Consider the following 20,890-nt stretch of genomic DNA (forward strand, 5'->3'; position numbering starts at 1 on the left):
ACAAACCCTAGTCTTATAATGCGTTTTCTTTGATAACTACCTTAGTTGCTAACACAACTTATATGCTCTGCTTTATTGATCTAATATTTATTGGTTTTATTAATGTTGGTTTTGGTTTTGGTTTTGGGCTTGATGGTTCCAATCTGTATTTGTTGGGTTAAGTTTTGGTTTTACAATTTATTAGGTTTTGAAGTTATTTAACATGATTATTGAATTTTCAAATTTGTTAGAAAATTAGTCTTTTGATATGTTTTTGTTTGATAAATGCCTTAACTGTTAACACAATGACGGTAATACTTTAATAGTTTTCCTTAAATATTTATTTGGAAATTGAAAGGGAATTTTAATAAGGAAATTCTAAGGGTGTTACATTAGACCTTTCTACATCGAATCCCCAGAAAGACTTGCGTGGACCTGGTCTACAATAATATTATTGTGAACCCGAGATTTATACACATGCAACTGGCATTATATTGAACATAATGACCCTTATTTTTTATATAGTAGCCTTATTTTTAACATAGTAGCCTTTATTAAAACTTGTATAACGTTTAATATTATTGTGAACTCGAATACAACGTTATTACCCTAATTTTAATGTAGTGACCTTTATTTTTTATATTGACCAGTATATAAAATATTTCATTAAAAAAATTAACCTCTTAAAGCCTATATATTACCAAAATGACTTTTATTTCAACATAATGACCTTATTTTTATTATAGTGACTTTTTTTTTATATTAATAAAACAACTATAGTTTCTCTAATATTAGTGGTCCACAATAAATTAGTGTGTACCATGTTCATTTAAGAATTTATGTTTAGGAAAAAACAAAAACATAATAACAAGTTCCCTCTAAGTTTTCTCCTTGGGAGGGTTTTTTTGTTCCCTCTAGGGTTTTTCCCTTGGGAGGGTTTTTCTAGCCTCCATTGCTAGATTTTTCTTCTTTTTTTTGAAGGTTTTCCTTCAATCTTCTCCTTCTCTCTCTTTCTCTTCCATCTCTTTTCTTCTGATCTCAATTGTAAATTTTTGTAGGGGGCTTCCATCGGTATTTTTACCGGTGGTAAGCCCCCAAAAAACTTTCTAATTGCTTTCAATAAAAGATCACATCTTTATGATGAAGTTTGATCTACTATTAGGTTTAATTTATTTGTTTGTTCGTTTGTCAAAGTTTGAAGATTTAGGGTTTCACAATCTCCAAAAGTGTCTAGAAGGTCATATGAGTTTTTTCACCCAAACAACTATTCACATGTGGATCTCAAGCCGAATTAGTGCTAACTCACAGATTGTATTGCTTCAGATGAAGATTTTTATAAAGGCGATCGTTGATCAAATCTGCGATGTAACTAGTTCTAAGGTGAATTGTATTTGTATTGAAATTTTAGATTTCCTCGGAATTGTTTGTAAGTGCCGTTTGGCTATCTTTCATTAATGAAATCCTTTCTCTTCTTGTCAAAAAAAAAAAAAAAGAATTTATGTTGAACCCCTCTCTTAAGTTGTAAAATTGACCGTTAGATTGAAGGGGGGTTAATCAAACCTTCCCCAAGGCCAGTTCACTTGTTATACCCTTGTAGGTCTACCATCATTACCGGTGAATTCTTGAAACACCATATACTAAATCTAGTTAAAGATATTGTAAATTAAGACATTAGCTTATTATGATATCATGAGCTCTTCTGCTTCTCTCCCTTTTTTTCTTTTTCTTTTTCTTTTTCTTTTTCTTTTTCTTTTTCTTTTTTTTTTAATTTATTTTTAATTCAATTCAAGTTTACAGTCTTTATTTGTTTTGTTATCTCCATTTGCGAGACTCTTTTATTCAATCATCCAAGTTTTTACAATTTTCTATGTTAGTTGTTTCTCATCCATAGATGAGTTTTTTGTACATTCTTAGGATTTTAATAATAGAGAAGGTAGTCAAGAGTCATATGGTTTTAAGTCTTATCATCAACTCATTAATCTGAACGAGGATTGTAATAAAGGTATCTAATTGGAATGAAAGATACAAAGACATCGAAATTTGATTATTGATGATTATCTTTTTGTCTAAAAATAAAATTATAGCCGTCAGCTAAAATAGAATACCAAGCAGCCGTGAATTCACCCTGCCAATAACAAACCTTTTTTTCTTTATAAAAAGTAACATCTATAGTAAAGGACATCCAAGTTATCATGAAAGGTGAAATTTCATGTGTAGGGGTTAAAACCCCCAGATCTAACCAAGTTTGAAAGTGAAGTACATAGACTTAAACAATCAAAGTGCAAAAGGCACAACAAATAGTCAAACAACTTTAAAGTTTATGTAAAATAACAGGAACACCATGTTGCGGTTGAAGGGCTATCAAAGAAGACGGAGCATGAGTGTATGATGGTGAGATCTCAAAAGTGAAGCTGATAGAGTATAAAACATATTCCTGGGCCTCAAGGTTGAGGCCTAGGAATATGTTTTATACTCTATCAGAAGCGTTGCAAAATCATAGCCAAAGCCATTTTGGCCTCAATCAATGCAAAATTTGGGCCAATGCAAATTCGAGGTCCCCAACCAAAGGGGAAATATGAATTACTCCCTTTAGTTACCTTTGCAATGCCTTCTGCAAATCAATCTGGTTTGAATTCTTTGGCGTCGTTACCCCAAACTTCGGGATCCAAATGAGCATGGAGCATTGAAAAAGAAACTACCACCCCCGGAGGAATCACCAAATCTCCTAGTTTTGTTTCACCATCGTACACCATTCGCGGGGTTGCAACGATTGATGGATACAACCTTAGCACCTCATATAGTATCATTGTCACCTAATAAGAGCAATCCCAAATAAATTATGTAAATAATCTATAATGTATTAAAAATCACTAGCACAATTTCAATCAATTTGTTAGAAAGAGTAGAAGATTTACTATTAGTATGAAAGAAAAAAGCGCATAATATTTAAGTCGTGGACAATAAAATATGCTGAATTAATTGCTTCGTTTGCCAAGTATACCAAACATCCGTTCATTTTCTTTTAGGCACAACAACTAGAATTTCTTGTTTGTCAATGCACAAGTTCGTTGGACAATTAAATTATTATTAATAATCAAGTATTTGAAATTCATTATAAAAGTATATTATATTTAAAAAATGTGCATTAAGACAATCCAATAATATTTCACTTAATAGCATGGTATTTTAAATATTGTTAAACAATAATACAGTAATTGTTAACATTGTTGATGTATGAATAATGCAAAAGTCTAAATATTGCAACTAATAGAGAGCAATTAAAGGACATATATAAATAGACTTGCTATCTTGAGACGATTGTTTAAGCCATCAAAGTCAGGGAGGTTCTTGCCGAACGTTGCTAGCACTTCTTCACGAGCTCGCGCTTGCCATTCTTGGTGCTTGCCTAACAAAGCCATTGTCCATGTTATCAACACAGAGGTGGTTTCTTGGCCAGCTATGTAGAACAACTTGCACTCGTCGATCACCTCTAAGAAGCTCAATGTGAGATCAACATGCTTATTACTTCGACTTTTACTATCACTAGTTAGTAGACCCTCTTTGGAATTCGAATCCAAGAGTATCCCTAACAGATCATCTTTGGCTAGCTCTCCGACTTCCATTTTCTTCTTTCTACTATTGATTATAGTCTTCAATAGAGTTTTTATTTCAACATCTGTTTCATCCATTCTTTTTTTGCCCTTGGTTGGCAAATATCTAGTAAGTACAAATTAATAATCAAATATTATTAGCAACCCTAATGTATATAGTATATGATAAATCCTATATCAAATGGATTTCTACATTGCTTATTTTCATGCTTCTTTTATTAAGTAGGTTATTTGAATCAAGATAGTTATTCAAATTGAAGTTTTGTTACTTTGATCCCTTAAAAAGCATATGTCCGTTACAACTAAATAAGTAAATAGAAATCTAGAATGTATATATGTAACTTACTTCCATCCTGTGATATAAGAATATTTTAAAAGACGAATAATAAGTTCTTTCTGCTCCGTGAGAAGCTCAAATATCCTTCTTCCATCCTCAAAGCTATTGCCAAACGCAGCTCGAGATATAGCGTCTGCGGTTGATTTTACAAAATGTGGCCACACATCAATTTCTGAAGATCCTGTTTTAGATACTATCTTCTCCCACGTGTTTAGTGTTTCAACGATGCTAGTTCCAAATGATGGGAGCATAAGCTGCACAATTAGTAATGTACAGTAGATCAAATTAAATCGAAGATTTTATGTATTGAGCTGCATGTCAAGTACTATGTATGATAGTTTAGACTTACGATCACTTGAACTCTGTCTTGTAGTTATGTGATAACTATGACTTGACTTGGAAAAATTGACTAAAATTTGAGTATATGACCTGATCTAAATCAAAGTGGCCAAAAATTTCGTTTTTTTTTTTTATTTTATACTAGAGAGTTACTATTTAAATCCCTCGTACCATTCATAACATAGTCTAATTTAATTAATATCCTTCCAGACCACTAGAACTTCCCCTTCCTTTTTTTTTTTTTTTTTTTTTTCTTAAAATTTTTAAAAGACGTTTAGTATCAATTCTATTAATCAATGGACATATTGTCTATGAGAACATACAGAGTAATTACAAAAGGACAAGAGTTTTTCCAAATCTGTTCTACCTCAAAAGGTGCTAAAACTAGCGAAGTGATAAGCAACATAATTCCCATCTCTTCTTGCATGAGACCAAGACAAAAAATCTAAATCAGAGCTAGTAAGCAAAATCAGAACTTCCTTCCCCTTCTATAACTAATACATTAATAATGAATAGTGAACATTTCTTAGAATAGATTATTTTGATTATAGTTTACCGTTTTAAGGCCGTAGTAAACCTTGACTAATTTGTCTTTTCTAAATGTGTTTAAATACTAAGGTTTGCTAAAAACCCAAAAATTTCATAAATCTTGCATTCTCAAGTCTTAAATTGATTATTTAGAATAGGTTATTTTGATTATAGTAAACCGTTTTAAGGCCGTAGTAAACCTTGACTAATTTGTCTTTTCTGAATGTGTTATACTAACATTGACTAAAATTTGAGTATATTATCAAGTTGTGACAATAGATTTGAATATTGTTGACCCTTATGAGGTTTTGATGATGATGCTAAGAATTGAGCAAACTTCCTTTTAATAAGGGTTTTCTAGTGTTGTGATATTGGCAGGTTCAGTAAGCGTAGAGGGCTGAAGTAGGAATTGGGACAAAGGAACTTTAGAAGATCCATGAGGACAAGTAAAGGACAGAAGAAGAGTTCCAGCAATGGAACTTCCCGAAGTTTCTCAACAGGAACTTCAAACGGGTTGTAACGACCTGGTTCTGGTGTAATGCTGGGGCAAGCCTCAATAACCAAGGATCAATGCAAAGATCAAGATATCAACCGAAGAAAATGGACTTCATAACTTATAGTTCTGTAAAAGATAAGTTTGTTTTCGTAGGATGATGTAAACATATAAATGATAGATATGCATGGAACTTATTAGAAATCAGATAAAGCTTGGAAAACTAATTAATTCATAAAAAATAATTATAAGTTTTATGAAAAAGTACTTAATTGATTTTATCTTATAAAATCTGGTTTAACTTGGTTTTATCTTTTTCATAAAATTCTATCTTTTAACAAAAACGAATTTGATAAAATTTGGTTTTCAGAAAAGCGAAATTAAATCTGTTTGGTTTCGGTTTTAAAGAAGATAAGATCAGATTTCTGTTTGATCTATCTTATTTGCGAAAACCCTAGTTTGAGAAGCTGAGGAACTCCTATAAATATAGAAGTGTTTCAGCTTAGCAAAATGAGAGTTTTAAGCGTGAAAACCACTTAGTGCTTAAGAGTAAGTTTGCCAAAGGTTTAAGCTTTATCATTTTGATTTCGGGTTTCATGTGTAGCTTTCCATTTATGTGTTAGAGTGTGTCTTTGAGTTGTAATTGGTTTTGGGGTGAGATTGTGAATTCTCTTAAATTCACACAAATGTATGAGTTTGAATTCTCTAAAATTCGAGTGGTAGCTGTGAGTGCACAGTGAGTGAAAGGAACCTGAGAGGTGTCTTGGGTCACCTAGGAAGTGTCCTGGGTAAAGGGAGAAAAAGGGTCCTGAGAAGTGTCTTAGGTCTGGTAGGAGGTGTCCTATCATAGAGGCAAGTGTCTGTGGTGGAACCTGAAAAAGGGTATTCCACCCAAAGACCACCGATGTTCAATGGCAAGTTTTATTCATACTGGAAGAATAGAATGGAGATATTCATTAAAGTTGAAAATTACCAAGTATGGAGAGTCATTGAAAGTGGTGACTTCGAGGTAACGAAAACCAATGCAAACAAAGAGGTAATTCCTAAACCACTAGCTGAATTTGATAAAGAAGATTATGAAAAATATGAGTTGAATGCTCAAGTAGTGAAAATCTTGCATTGTGGACTAGGACCTCATGAGCACAATAGAATCATGGGTTGTAAGTCCGCAAAGCAGATTTGGGATTTACTACAAGTAACACATGAAGGAACGAATGAAGTTAAACGTTCCAAAATTGATTTATTAATGTCAAAATATGAAAGATTTGAAATGCTACACAAAGAATCCATTCAGGATATGTTCACTAGATTTACTAACATTGTCAATGAGTTAGAATCTTTAGGCAGGTCCATACCCATTGATGAACAGGTAAGGAAAGTCCTTAGAAGTCTTCCTCAAGATGAGAGGTGGAGATCCAAGGTCACTGCTCTGCAGGAATCCAAGGATTTCACCAAGTTCAACCTTGAACAACTCAATGGATCCCTGCTCACTCATGAACTTCATCTTGGAGCAAACACTGAAAGTTCCAAGAACAAAAGCCTTGCTCTAAAGGCTTATGAATCAAGTGAGTCTGAAGATGATGACATAGAGACAGCCATGCTAGTACGAAGGTTCAGGAGGATGCTGGGAAAGAGAGGAGAGAAGAACAGGAGAGGACAGCCAAGTTCCAGGGAGGTCAAATGCTTCGGTTGTGGTTCCAAGGACCATCTCATCAGAGACTGTCCTCAACCTAAGGAGGATGAGAAATCGAAGTACAAAGGGAAAGAGCCGAACAAGTATTACAAGTCATCGTTCTCCAAGGAGGATGTCAGAAAAGCCATGATGGCTGCATGGGGAAATTCTGATTCTGAAGAGGAAGCAGAAAGAGAATCCTTAGAAGAAACAGCCAACTTATGTTTGATGGCCAAAACTGATGATGAAGCTCGTCTGAAGGAACTTGAATCTGAGGTATGGTATGACTATAGACAACTCAAACATTTAAATAAAGGAAATCTTATGGACATTATTCTGGAACTTCAAGATGACTATAAAGAACTAAACAGGTCGAAGTTCCAAACTGATAAAGCTTTAAAAATTCACAAAGAACATAGTGAATGGGTAGATAATATGAAAACTGACATACAAACTAGATTCTTTGACTTATATGATATAAATGTGTTTCTAAAAGAACAAGTTGAAAAACTGAAACATGATAATATTCTGTTGAATGTAGAGTTAGCTCAACTGAAACTTGGAATTAACTCTCCTGACTCTGAAGTTCCTATTGCAAGCCAACTTCCAAATTTTGAGAAATTAAAATCTGATTTGGAAGAAGTTAAAATAAAAAATCAAACCTTGGAGGAGGAACTTGCTAGAGCCAGGAAAGGCAAAGAAGTGATTAATAATGGAATTCCATCTTGGATAGCTAATACTCATAACAAGAATAAAGAAGGACTAGGTTATAAGAAGAAGTCTAGGAGAATCAAGAAATATGTGGATCTACCTAGTCAAAAGATATGTTACTATTGTGGTAGTACAGGACATCTTCGAGCTGCATGTCCTAAAAGAAATAAAGATACTCTTAAGAATACTGAGCATGTTGAACAGGTATGGTTGAAGAAATCTGAATCTTCTTCCAAAACAATGGAACCTAAGGAAACCTGGGTTCCAGAAACTAACGCTTAGTTTTCATGCAGGTTCCAGTGAGGGGGAACAACACTTGGTACCTCGACAGTGGTTGTTCTAAGCACATGACTGGAGACAAATCTAAATTTCTCTCACTGGATGCCTACTATGGTGGAACTGTGACCTTTGGTGATAATAAGAAAGGTGAAATCATTGCTATAGGTAAGGTAGGAAGGTCAAGTTCCCATGCTATTGAAAATGTCTTTTTAGTCGAGGGTCTTAAACACAACTTGTTAAGTATTTCTCAATTTTGTGATAAAGGTAACTCAGTTAGCTTTACTTCTAATCTTTGTAGAATCATTAACAATGACACTAACAATATTATTCTTGAAGGAACCAGAAAGGGGAACACATATATTGTGGATCTCAATGAAGTTCCAAGTAGTAGTTTGACTTGTCTTAGTGTCATTGAGAATGATCCCTTATTATGGCACAAACAATTTGGCCATGCTAGTTTTTATTTGCTTGATAAACTTAGATCAAAAGAACCTGTGGAAGGACTTACATCCATCAAGTTCCTAAAAGATAAAGTCTGTAGTGCATGTGTTAAAGGTAAGCAGACGCGAATATCTTTCAAATCTAAGAACATGGTAAGCACCACAAAACCATTGGAACTTATCCATATGGATTTGTGTGGTCCTATGAAGATACAAAGCAGGAGTGGAAAAAGGTATGTGATGGTTATTGTAGATGATTTTTCCAGATATACCTGGGTTTTCTTTCTTGTAAGCAAGGATGATACGTTTGATCACTTTGTTGCCTTTGTGAAGAAAGAACAAAGAAGAACAGGTCATCAATTGATTCACCTGAGGTCAGATCATGGAACTGAGTTCGAAAACTCAAAATTTGATGAGTTTTGTGATGAACATGGGATGGACCACAACTTCTCTGCTCCCAGGACTCCACAACAAAATGGAGTTGTTGAACGGAAAAACAGAAGCTTGGAAGACATGGCAAGAACTATGTTGATTTCCAGTGGACTGCCTAGGAACTTCTGGGCAGAAGCAGTAAACACAGCATGTTACATATTGAATAGAGTTTCTATTAGAGAAATAACCAACAAAACACCTTATGAACTAATTAAAGGAAGAAAACCAAATATTTCTTATCTTAGATCTTTTGGTTGCAAGTGCTTTGTACACAATAATGGAAAGAGAAACTTGGGAAAGTTTGATGAAAGAAGTGATGAGGCTGTATTCTTAGGATACGCCTCAAATAGTAAAGCTTACAGAGTTTATAACAAAAGAACAATGTGTGTTGAAGAGTCTGTACATATAATTTTTGATGAAACTGATTATGTGATTGATGTACAGGATGATGATGATTTTGAAATAGGGTTAGTAAGAAGACATGACCCTGATGAGGAATCAACAATATCCATGAAGCAACAAAACAAGAATCCAGTAGCTGAAAACAAGACCGCAACTGAAACAGAAGTTCCACAAGAGGAACACCCTGAGCCTGAGAATCCAGAACCTGAGAATCAGGAACCACTGAATCAAGAGACAGGAAACAATGTTGCTGAACCTGAAAAGTTGTATCCAATCAAAGACTTTACCCCTAAACGTTGGAAACATCAAAAGTCTCATCCAGTGGACATGATTATGAGTGACATAACCAAAGGAACTCAGACTAGGTCACAGCTAAGGAACTTCTGTGCATTTTTCTCGTTCCTATCTACTTTGGAACCAAAGAACTGTGATGAAGCCTTACAAGATGCAGATTGGATCATAGCTATGCAAGCTGAACTAGGAGAATTCGAGAGAAACAAAGTTTGGCACCTAGTTCCTAGACCGGAACATCAGAAAGTCATAGGTCTAAAGTGGGTGTTCAGAAACAAGCTTGATGAACATGGAATCATAGTAAGAAACAAGGCTAGACTGGTTGTCAAGGGGTACAATCAACAAGAAGGCATAGACTTTGATGAGACATTTTCTCCAGTTGCCAGGTTAGAAGCTATACGCATTCTTATTGCTTTTGCAGCTTTTATGGAAATTAAGTTGTTTCAGATGGACGTCAAATGTGCATTTCTAAATGGTCTATTAAAAGAGGACGTCTATGTGGAACAACCTCCTGGATTTGAAGATCCAGAATTCTCAAATCATGTCTATAAACTTGATAAAGCCCTTTATGGGCTGAAACAAGCACCAAGGGCATGGTATGAGAGGTTGTCCAAGTTCCTGTTAGATAATGATTTTAAAAGAGGTAAAATAGACAAAAATTTGTTTTTGAAATCTAAAGGAACTGACATTTTAGTTGTGCAAATATATGTAGATGATATTATTTTTGGTGCAACTAACGAAACTTTGGTGAAGTATTTTGCTGACCTTATGAGTGGTGAGTTCGAGATGAGCATGATGGGTGAGCTAAACTTCTTTCTTGGATTGCAAATTAAGCAAACTGAGAAAGGAATAATGATTCACCAACAAAAGTATGTGAAGGAACTCATAAAGAAATATAAGATGGAATGTTCCAAAACTATAAGGACACCTATGGGAACTAACATCAGACTGGATGAAGACACGGCTGGAACTTGCATAGATCAGAAGATCAAACTATATGTAGCTGTTGCAGCTTGTTGTTCACAAATGCTGTGGATAAAACAACAAATATGTGATTTTGGTTTAAAATTTGAATGTGTTCCAATTTATTGTGATAATACTAGTGCTATCTGTATATCTAAAGATCCAGTGCAACATTCTAAGGTTAAGCATATCCACATTAGACACCACTTCTTAAAAGATAATGTGGAAAAAGGCTATATTAAGTTGGAATTTTGTCCTACTGATAATCAAATTGCTGATATTCTAACTAAGCCTTTGAGCAAAGAACGCTTTGAGAACATGAGACTGGAACTTGGGATGATCAAGCTGAATTGATTGCAACTGAAGTTCCTAGATATGGCATTGTCAATTAACAAGATCAATTAGAAGAATAAAAGATCTATCACAAATTTGGTGTGATAAACATAACGGGAATGTCACCGTTGGTAAATTCTTGGAGGTTAGTACAATTAAAACTTATTTAAAACTGTACATATTATTCAAAGCAATGTAGACATGTATGTGACTTGTTCCATGAATTTTATTTTCTTGAAAATTTTATTTTTCTTTTCGAGAAGATTTATCTTCTGGAATTATCGTTTATTAAATGAAGTGTGAAAAGATAAATTCTTGATTTGTAAAAAATTCCATCCAGATTAATTTTCAAAAATAAGATAAAATTCATTGTTCCTAAACTTATCTCTTCAACTTCAATACACCGCTTCAAACATTTACCCCCTTATAAATATTACCCAACCAACTCCACTAACTCACAGTCACATGAAATTAAATCCCTTGAACTCTCTCAACCACAAAATTTCTACAGCTAAACCACAATCAACCATGGCCGAAGAAAACCCTAAGAACCAAGAAGAGCGATCACCTCCCAGATCACCTAGCCCACAACCAATTAATCAAGAAATTCCTGTAGTGCTACTTCAAACCACCTCAGAACCGAAAAATACCAAGCCGAAAGCCATTGAGGACACTGCAACTTCCTCTACTGGAAGTTTACCCACCGTTCTTGATCGAATTGGCTTATGAAAGAAGAGGAAAGCCGAAAAGACGGATAAATCGCTGGAAGATCAAATTCTTGAAATTGACATGATGGCGAGGGACGAGGAACCTGAAGAAGAGAAAGAAAATTCTGAGGGGGAAGAAGATGAGAAAGCATTGGGAAAACAAGCTGACAGGTATGTCGTAGGCTATAGAATTGATGATGCATGGTGTAGTAAGGTGAATTTCGAATTTCTAGATCTGCTTAAGTTTCAGGGTTAGGATTTCATGTTTACTGTTAAAGCAAAAAATTATTTGTATCCGTTGGCTATGGATGAATTCTGTAAGGAATGTGAATTTGAAGATGGTGTGTGTTATAGCAAAGTTAATGGTGTTGATGTTGAGTTTGATGCTGCTAGACTAGGGTCTATTCTGCAAGTTCCATGTGAGGGGTTTGATACTTACATGAAAGGGGTTGTGACTGTAAAAGTGGCAGGGCACACTAAAACTGAAATTATAAACTACTTAGGTGGTAAAAAGGGTGTTAGTGTGATGAATCACAATGATCTCTCTCCGCTGCACAAATTGCTGTTTAATTTGGTAAAGAAGTCCTTGGTTCCAAGGACACAAAAGAAAAATGAATTGTGCTACTTAGATATGGCCTTAATCTTTTGCATGTCTAAGAGAATTAAAATCAATTTCCCAGCAATTATGATCCAAAACTTAGAGCATTGCATAGAAAAGGAAATAAAGGTTGGATATGATGCGATTCTTGCTTCTGTGTTTGAAGATTTAGGTGTGCAATTGAGAAATTTCTATGGGCATATGAGGGAGAAAGGAGAGAATGTGATAAATGAAACCACTCTGAGAGGATTGAGTCTTGCTGTAGTGAGGGGGAAGTGTGTGAAATATGAGGCTGCTCAGAAAAAGAAAGAGAAGGAAGAGGACTCACAGGTGAGAGTTCCTGTCAGGAAGAGCAGAAGGCTCTCTGTTGGAACTCAGGCTAAGACAAGTGCTGCTGATCCCCTAGAGTTGAGCGAAGGTGATGGAGGAGCTGATGAGCTAGTAGCTGACGTGTCTAATAGACTTATGCAGGTTGAAGGACAGCTCCTTGACTTGGCAGGGAAGATGAAGGCAATGGAGAGGACTGACGTTGCTCAGGCCAAGGAGTTCCATAAAGCCATCTCAAGCCTTGAAGCAAAACTGAAGAAAGCTCAAAAGGACAACAAAGCAGATCTTGAGCAAATCTTGAAAGCGCTTGATGCCTGACCACCTCTGCAGCCTACCCCAGCCATTTCCTAGCTTAATATATTTCATGTTGGTTTTAGGAACAATGTTCTGTTTTTCTTTGGATGTTTTTGAACTTTATTTGCTTTTGAATATTTTAGAACTTGGTCTGTAATATTTCTAAGTACTCTGGATGGTTGGTTTTGTTAAATATTATGGAACTTTGTCTATATATGCATGCATTGTTGAGAATAAACAGGAAAATTTGTGTGAAAGTACTAGCTTAAGAGAGCTAGCCAGCGCTGCTTCCAGCTTCCCACATTCGATGAATTGCCTGTGGGGCTGTGAGTAGATGAATAAAACTTTGAAAAGTGACGTTTTTGATAATACCAAAAGGGGGAAAAGCAGGAGCAAACTTGAAAGCTAAAGTTGTTCTAGTTCCAGTTGAGTAAGTAACAAAGGTTTCTCTTCTCTAAATTTTTCCTTGCTTTCTGTTTGTTTTTCATTTTCTTTTCATTCTGTTATTTACTTCTGTTTACTTCTGTTTTGTTTCTTTACTTAGCTTATATGAAAAAAAATTGAAAAAAGAAAAATTAACCTTCTGTTTCTTTACTTATCATCCTCAGAATTTTGCTCAGTTTGTCATCATCAAAAAGGGAGAAATTGTTGACCCTTATGAGGTTTTGATGATGATGCTAAGAATTGAGCAAACTTCCTTTTAATAAGGGTTTTCTAGTGTTGTGATGTTGGCAGGTTCAGTAAGCGTAGAGGGCTGAAGTAGGAACTGGGACAAAGGAACTTTAGAAGATCCATGAGGACAAGTAAAGGACAGAAGAAGAGTTCCAGCAATGGAACTTCCCGAAGTTTCTCAACAGGAACTTCAAACGGGTTGTAACGACCTGGTTCTGGTGTAATGCTGGGGCAAGCCTCAATAACCAAGGATCAATGCAAAGATCAAGATATCAACCGAAGAAAATGGACTTCATAACTTATAGTTCTGTAAAAGATAAGTTTGTTTTCGTAGGATGATGTAAACATATAAATGATAGATATGCATGGAACTTATTAGAAATCAGATAAAGCTTAGCAAACTAATTAATTCGTAAAAAATAATTATAAGTTTTATGAAAAAGTACTTAATTGATTTTATCTTATAAAATCTGGTTTAACTTGGTTTTATCTTTTTCATAAAATTCTATCTTTTAACAAAAACGAATTTGATAAAATTTGGTTTTCAGAAAAGCGAAATTAAATCTGTTTGGTTTCGGTTTTAAAGAAGATAAGATCAGATTTTTGTTTGATCTATCTTATTTGCGAAAACCCTAGTTTGAGAAGCTGAGGAACTCCTATAAATATAGAAGTGTTTCAGCTTAGCAAAATGAGAGTTTTAAGCGTGAAAACCACTTAGTGCTTAAGAGTAAGTTTGCCAAAGGTTTAAGCTTTATCATTTTGATTTCAGGTTTCATGTGTAGCTTTCCATTTATGTGTTAGAGTGTGTCTTTGAGTTGTAATTGGTTTTGGGGTGAGATTGTGAATTCTCTTAAATTCACACAAGTGTATGAGTTTGAATTCTCTAAAATTCGAGTGGTAGCTGTGAGTGCACAGTGAGTGAAAGGAACCTGAGAGGTGTCTTGGGTCACCTAGGAAGTGTCCTGGGTAAAGGGAGAAAAAGGGTCCTGAGAGGTGTCTTAGGTCTGGTAGGAGGTGTTCTATCATAGAGACAAGTGTCCGTGGTGGAACTTGCAAAGCAAAGGTCTGTGTAATAGGTTGTACTAGGAGAGTTGCCTATTATAGTGGAATTTGTTTATAAGTCCCAATAGGGCCAAGGTTTTACTTCCAGTTAGGCACTGGATGGTTTCCTCATAAAACTTGTTGTGTGCTTTAAGTTTTCTTTACGTTTTAATTGCTTATTTCCGCTTAAGTTCCACGATTGGAACCTACTACTATTCACCCCCTCTCTCGTAGTAGTTCATCTAAACTAACAAATATGACCCGAGAATTCAAAGTGACTCGATTTGAACACGACATCAATAAAAAAAAAAAAAAAAAAAAAAAAAAAAAGAAAACTAAGATGTACATATAGAGCAGATAAGTTAATTCATACCTTTAGCTTGTCAAGAAGAAAAGCAGGGTTAAGAATCTTCCTATGTTTGGCCCATTTGTCACCTACATAGTTTACAATACCAGTTGAAAACATTCGAGTAAGTGGATTCAATTGTGGTTTACGAAACTCGTTCATCCTATTGAACAGTATCGTTGGCACTGGGCCCATCCATACATGTATAACAATCTGAACCTGCACTTTTGCATTACAGTATTTGTCATTTGTCAATTCCTTTTAACAAATTTGTATCAACCAAAATTAGCATGGATAGTCCTCAAAAAAAAAAAAAAAAAAAAAAAAAAAAAAAAAAAAAAAAAAAACCATGGATAAAGAATTAGTTGTCCGGGTTACTAGTAATTCATCGCGTTTAATTTGAGTGCTACTAGGCCCTAACTGTTCGTAGTAATTATAAAACAATTAAATATTTTAGCGAACAAAAAAGCAACCAAGTTATCTGAAATTGCTAGCATAATTAACTAATTTATATAAGAAAACTCAAGAAATTTGGGGAAAAGGGATCACTTTGATGTGATCTTGATTTACTTAATTCCAATTAACAAAAAAATGGTCAATGTGATATTGTATCATATTCTTATCAATCAATTACTATTTAAGCTATTTTGCCATCTATGAGTGTCGTTTTACTCCCAAGAGCAACTATTTTATATGATGTGGCCATGGTACACTATCTGCCCGATGGTCAACTTTTTATATACGTGCCCAAACTTAAAGATGGTAATAATTTATTTAAAGACAGAAGGAGTAACATACAATTAATAAACGAAAAGAGTAGGTACAAATAAAATTACTAGTAGAAACAAATGAAAATACCTGTGTTACCAGTGAGAAGCTGATGGAGTAAGGGTTGGAGACGATGGTAGTAGTCATGAACAAAAGGCATGGGTTTTTTTATGGCTTCACCACACAATTCAGCGGTTTCCTTCATATCTCCGATCAAAAATCGATACGGGATTCCGACTAGACCTTGTAGTCGAAGCAACTTCTCTAACCTTTTGGGTGTAAACCAAACAGTATTTAGTATTTTCCATAACCATCTTAATACAACAATGCACAACAAATCATCAATTGCATTCGTAATCGTAACTACACTTAGACTCTCGGGATTAATTCTCATCATCTTTGAATTCGGAAAATTTGTCAAAAATAACACCACCTTTAAGCGGTCTTCCCTAAATAACACCACCTTTTGATTATTCCACAATAACACCACCTTTAATACATATCTGCCAAAAATAAAACATGACTGGTTGGTAACCTATTTAAAAGGTTACCTGTGACACGTGTCACACTATCAATGGTCAATTATTTTAACAATTTTTTTTTCAAAAAAAAAAACCTTAAATTTTTTATAAAAAAAAACCTTAAAATTTTAAAAAAAAAAAAAAAAAAAAAAAAAAAAAAAAAAAAAAAAAACTAAAAACTAAAAAAAAAAAATCCCTCCCACCACCGCCACCTGCCAGGCTGCCACCATCGCCAGCGCCTGAAACCCCTCCCCCGTGCCGGCTTAACCTTTCGCCAGTTGTCTGCACCCCTTCCCCCCCTAAACCCACCACCAAAAGGTCGAAAACCCTATAACCCTAAAACCACTCGAGTTTGGGGTTTTTGGATGGTGGTTCAAAGGGGAAAGGAGGTGGAGACGGTCGGTGGGGGGGCGAAGTGGTTTCGCCGGCACGGGGGAGGGGGTTTGGCTGGTGGTCGGTGAGGGGAAGGGGGTTTTCGAGGGGAAGGAGAAGGGTTTTAGGGTGGAGGAAGGTGGTTCAGGAGAAGAGGAGAGGCTGGGTGGTCGGGCACGCTGGTACCGTCGGTAATGATCTCTGGTCGTCGGCGGTGGTGGCAGCCTGGCAGGTGGTTGTGGGGTTGCTGCCGTAAGGGGAGGAGTTTTCTTTTTTTTTTTCTTCAGTTTTTTTTTGTTTTTTTTTTTTAATGTTAGATTATTTAATTTAAGTTTTTTTTAAAAAAAAAAAATTTTAACCAATCACACATGTGACATGTGTCAGTTGCAACCTGTAAAACAGGTTACAGGTTTTTGTTCTATTTTTGGCAGATGTGTATCAAAGGTGGTATTATTGTGGAATAATCAAAAGGTGGCGTTATTTAGGGAAGACCGCTTAAATGTGGTGTTATTTTTGACAAATTTTTATTAATACTCTCAACTATAAAAATGATATGGTATGTACTTACAAGCCTTTATATGTTGCATTGTTGTGTGCTATAGTCATTGTTGCGCTAAAAATGATATGGTATGTACTTACAAGCCTTTATATGTTGCATTGTTGTGTGCTATAGTCATTGTTGCGCTAAAAATGATATGGTATGTACTTACAAGCCTTTATATGTTGCATTGTTGTGTGCTATAGTCATTGTTGCGCTTAAGCCCGCGAGGTTCACGATTTGTCATTGTGCTCTTGAATATTTTGTACTGTGCAATATTTGTAAAGGACAGGAACTAAGATAGATACAAGTAGATGAGAAAGAAACAAGAGGAAGATAACTGAGAGGAAGTGAGTCAGCAAATGAAAAGCGAGCAACGCATTAAAATCAAATTTCATGAGGTTAATTTAAGGGTGGTAAAAAAAATAATAAATAAATAAAAAAAAATAACGGGTGGTAATTTTAAAATAGGTATGTTATTTGGGTGGTAATTTACAAATTTTTCTATGATTATTTACAAAATACTACGATGTGGACTTGTGGAGTATTATGCAACTTATGATATCATACCGTAATACTTTCTTAGTTTTGTCATTTTAATAATTTTTTTTGTTACATTAGCAATCTCTAACTTACTAACATACTTCATCCATTATTTTTTGAAAAAGTTAAAAAGAATAATCCCACCTTAGACGCATTTTCTCAAAATTATCCCAGCAGCTTTGCGTATCTCAGAAATAATCCCACCTTTGTTCCCCATATTCTCAAAATGATCCTTTTTACCTTTAACCTGTAAAACAGGTTAGATTTTTTTTTTTTTAAAAGTTTTAAATATTGTTTTCCTTTAATCTCTCTTCTCTCACCTCACCCCCTCCTAGATCTGGCAATCCCTGACCCGACCCGATAACCCGAACGAACCCGACCCGAAGTTACTGAGAGAAACCCGAACCCGACCCGATCCGAACCCGAATAACCCGAATTTGACCCGATTTGACCAAAATATCATATTTCGTAATAATATTAAGTTTTTACACTATTTTTTATTGTTTCTAAGCATAACCCGAAATCGACCCGAAATCTGACCCGAACCCGACCTACTGACCCGAATTGCCACCCCTACCCCCTCCATACCTGTGAACCACCTCCACACCACCACCACACACCAACTCCCACGCAAGCACCACCCCTGCTCCACCTTCCATAGTAACAACCACAGCTCACAAGCCACAGCTAATCCCCACCTTCTGGCTTCTCCAGCCCCATACTCAACCTCAACACAGAACTCCGACTCCCCAGCTAGTTCAGCTCGTCAAATATAATAGGTAGTGCTGTCAAATTTCAAACCGAAACCGTTTAACTGCCCGAAACGAACCGACCCAAATAAGAACCGAATCGTTTAAAAACCGTTTTTTTGAAACGAAAAACTAACCCGAGCCGTATGTGAATAATCCCGAAACCGAACCGATCCGAATAACGTTACACCATATAAGAACCGAACCCGTTAATGAACCGAACCAGTTCTAAACCAAACTGAAATCAAACCGAACCGAAAAAGAACCGAATTGTTTCTAACCTGAAACCGTTTGAACCGGGATAAAAACCGTTTAAACCGAACCGTTAACAACCCGCAACTCGTTGGCACCAAACTGTATATAAACCGAACCGTTTATAAACCGAACCGCTTGCAAACCCAATCGTTATGAACCGGATCGCTTATAAAAGAATCGGCTACATATGGCTTACTATAAAGAGAATATTAAAATCAAGTAAAAAGGTGTTTTAAATGAAATTTAATCATGCACACATGTTTACTACCGATCGAGCATTAAAGAACCGAACTAATTATAAAGTAAACCGAAAAAAAACAAACTAGTTATAAGCTAAACCGAAAAAGAACCGAACCAGTTATAAACTGAACCGAAAAAGAACCGAACTAGTTATAAACTGAACTGTTTCTAACCCGAAACCGTTCCCAACCCGAAACTTTTTGAACCGGGATAAAAACCGTTTACACCGAACCGTTAACAAACTGCAAACCGTCTGCACCGAACCGTTTACTACCCAAACTGTTTACAACCCGAACCGAATTAAAACCGTTTAAGAATAAACCAAAACCGAATCGAACCGATAACTATTTAAACCGAACTGAAACCGACCCGCAAAACACTTAAACCAATTTCAAACCGACCCGATTTAATACCGAACCGAACCCGAACATTCAAACCATTTTGACAGTGCTAATAATAGGGTAAATAGTTCAGTGAAAAGTATACAGAAGAAAATGTCTCTGCTGCTGCCTTCTCTTACCAATGCACATCAATTGTGATCTCAACCACCACTAAACGCTGACCCCCAATCCTACGAGCTTAGCCACCGCTCATAATCCTCTTTTTCTTTCTCTTCCTCCTTTGAAGCTCATCAAACCTCCTATCTTCGTCACTCCTTCAATGGCAGAATTGGGGCTTCAATGAATCTGAAATTGGGCTGAATTGGGGCTTTAATTAATCTGAAATTGGGATAAATTGGCTAACCAAAAGTATACTGCGGCTGTTGTTGACCGGATTTTTGATGTTATACGCGGCGGAAGCAGTGCTTCTGGAGGTGTTGGTTGCGGCAATGGCAGTGTAGCTAGCTGGCTGCGCTTTTGTTGTTGTTGATTTGGGTGAATGGTTCAGGTGGGGAGTGAGTGATTGACGGGGAAGGGAAGTTAATTATTGGTTTTTTTTTTTGCGGTGTGTGGGTGGCTGGATGTGGTGGTGGTGGTGAATTAGGTGGGATGGAATCAAGGAAGGCGGTTGCGGTAGGGTCTGATTGGCCGGCTTTTGGCTGTTCCGGCAGGCAGCTGATCTTAGGAGGGAGGGGTGGCTCTGGCAGGGCAGCAAAGCAAGGAAGAAGAAGGTTTTTTTTTATTTTTTTTAAATTCCTTTAATTTTTAAAAACGAAAAATAAACATAACCGATTAGAAGACAACACATGGCAAAATACCTTCAAAACCGGTTAACAATTTAACTAAAAGGTACAAGGCTCATTTTGGGAAGATGGGGATACAAGGTGGGATTATTTCTGGAATTCGAAAAGGTGGGATTATTTTGAGCAGATGGGCGAAAGGTGGGATTATTCTTTTCAATTTTTCCTTCTTTTTTACTTGACCCGCTTTGACTTTTACACTATCATTACCCCTTCTTTAACTAATATTTTGTGAATAATATGTAATGAAAAATATATATATATATATATTCATGTGGGATCTTTTAATAAGTACTATCAAAATATATAATTTTTATTTATGGAGAATTAAATAGGTCCGTAAAATTTTGCATTGGTAAGCGTGATAAAAGAAATCGGTCAAGTAAAAAAAAATAGAAAAAGTAACATATAGGGAGGGAAGGTTATCCCATGGCACTGGCAGCCACCTAAATTTCATGACAGCCACTGATTCACCACAGGAGGGCTGTGCTCCAATTTTCTTTTATATGATGAATTGATGATACATGTCGTTTGTCTTGTTGTTTTGATACTTTTATTTATTCTCATGTAAAACGGGGTGGGAAATTGGGAATACCATAGTCCAATTTATTGCTAGGTGGGATACGAAGGGTAATGATAAATTAGGGCATGTTCTCTTACGTTGAAATTCAGTTCAGTTCAGCTCCTAGTTTCCTTCTCTTATAAAATATTCATTTCATTTTAGTTCAGTTCAATTCAGCTTAGCTCAGTTAAGTACACTTCAATTCAGTTTAGTTCAGTTCAGTTCAGCTGAGTTCAGTCAATGAGAACAGGCCCTTAATTTATATAATTATATAGATTCGTTATCTCAAAGTGTACTTAATTTGGTGGACTATATGATCTGCAACAAGCCAATGACCATGCATGCCTTTTCCGGTTTTTATCAAAAA

At 35.7% G+C, this 20,890-nt stretch overlaps 1 protein-coding gene and 1 pseudogene across 1 annotated transcript; one reads left to right on the forward strand and one right to left on the reverse strand.

The window, feature by feature from the left end:
• Positions 1-2,290: 2,290 nt before the first annotated feature.
• On the reverse strand, positions 2,291-16,029 carry LOC145599275 (echinocystic acid 23-monooxygenase-like; annotated as a pseudogene).
• On the forward strand, positions 11,254-14,451 carry LOC145598785 (uncharacterized). The gene is made up of 2 exons (XM_081655175.1): positions 11,254-11,688; positions 12,282-14,451. The coding sequence occupies exons 1-2, from the start codon at positions 11,658-11,660 to the stop codon at positions 12,758-12,760; spliced, it is 510 nt and encodes a 169-aa protein (XP_081511301.1). The 5' UTR covers positions 11,254-11,657; the 3' UTR covers positions 12,761-14,451.
• Positions 16,030-20,890: the final 4,861 nt, after the last annotated feature.

This window comes from Chenopodium album, chromosome 20, assembly GCF_948465745.1.
Source record: "Chenopodium album chromosome 20, dcCheAlbu1.1, whole genome shotgun sequence".
Classification (NCBI taxonomy): Eukaryota; Viridiplantae; Streptophyta; class Magnoliopsida; order Caryophyllales; family Amaranthaceae; genus Chenopodium; species Chenopodium album.

Excerpts from the sequence above, each read along its gene's own strand:
- LOC145598785 (XM_081655175.1), top strand. The coding sequence starts at position 11,658 with ATGAGAAAGCATTGGGAAAACAAGCTGACAG. Across the intron at positions 11,689-12,281 it reads TTGGGAAAACAAGCTGACAG|ATTTAGGTGTGCAATTGAGA; the intron begins GTATGTCGTAGG and ends CTGTGTTTGAAG.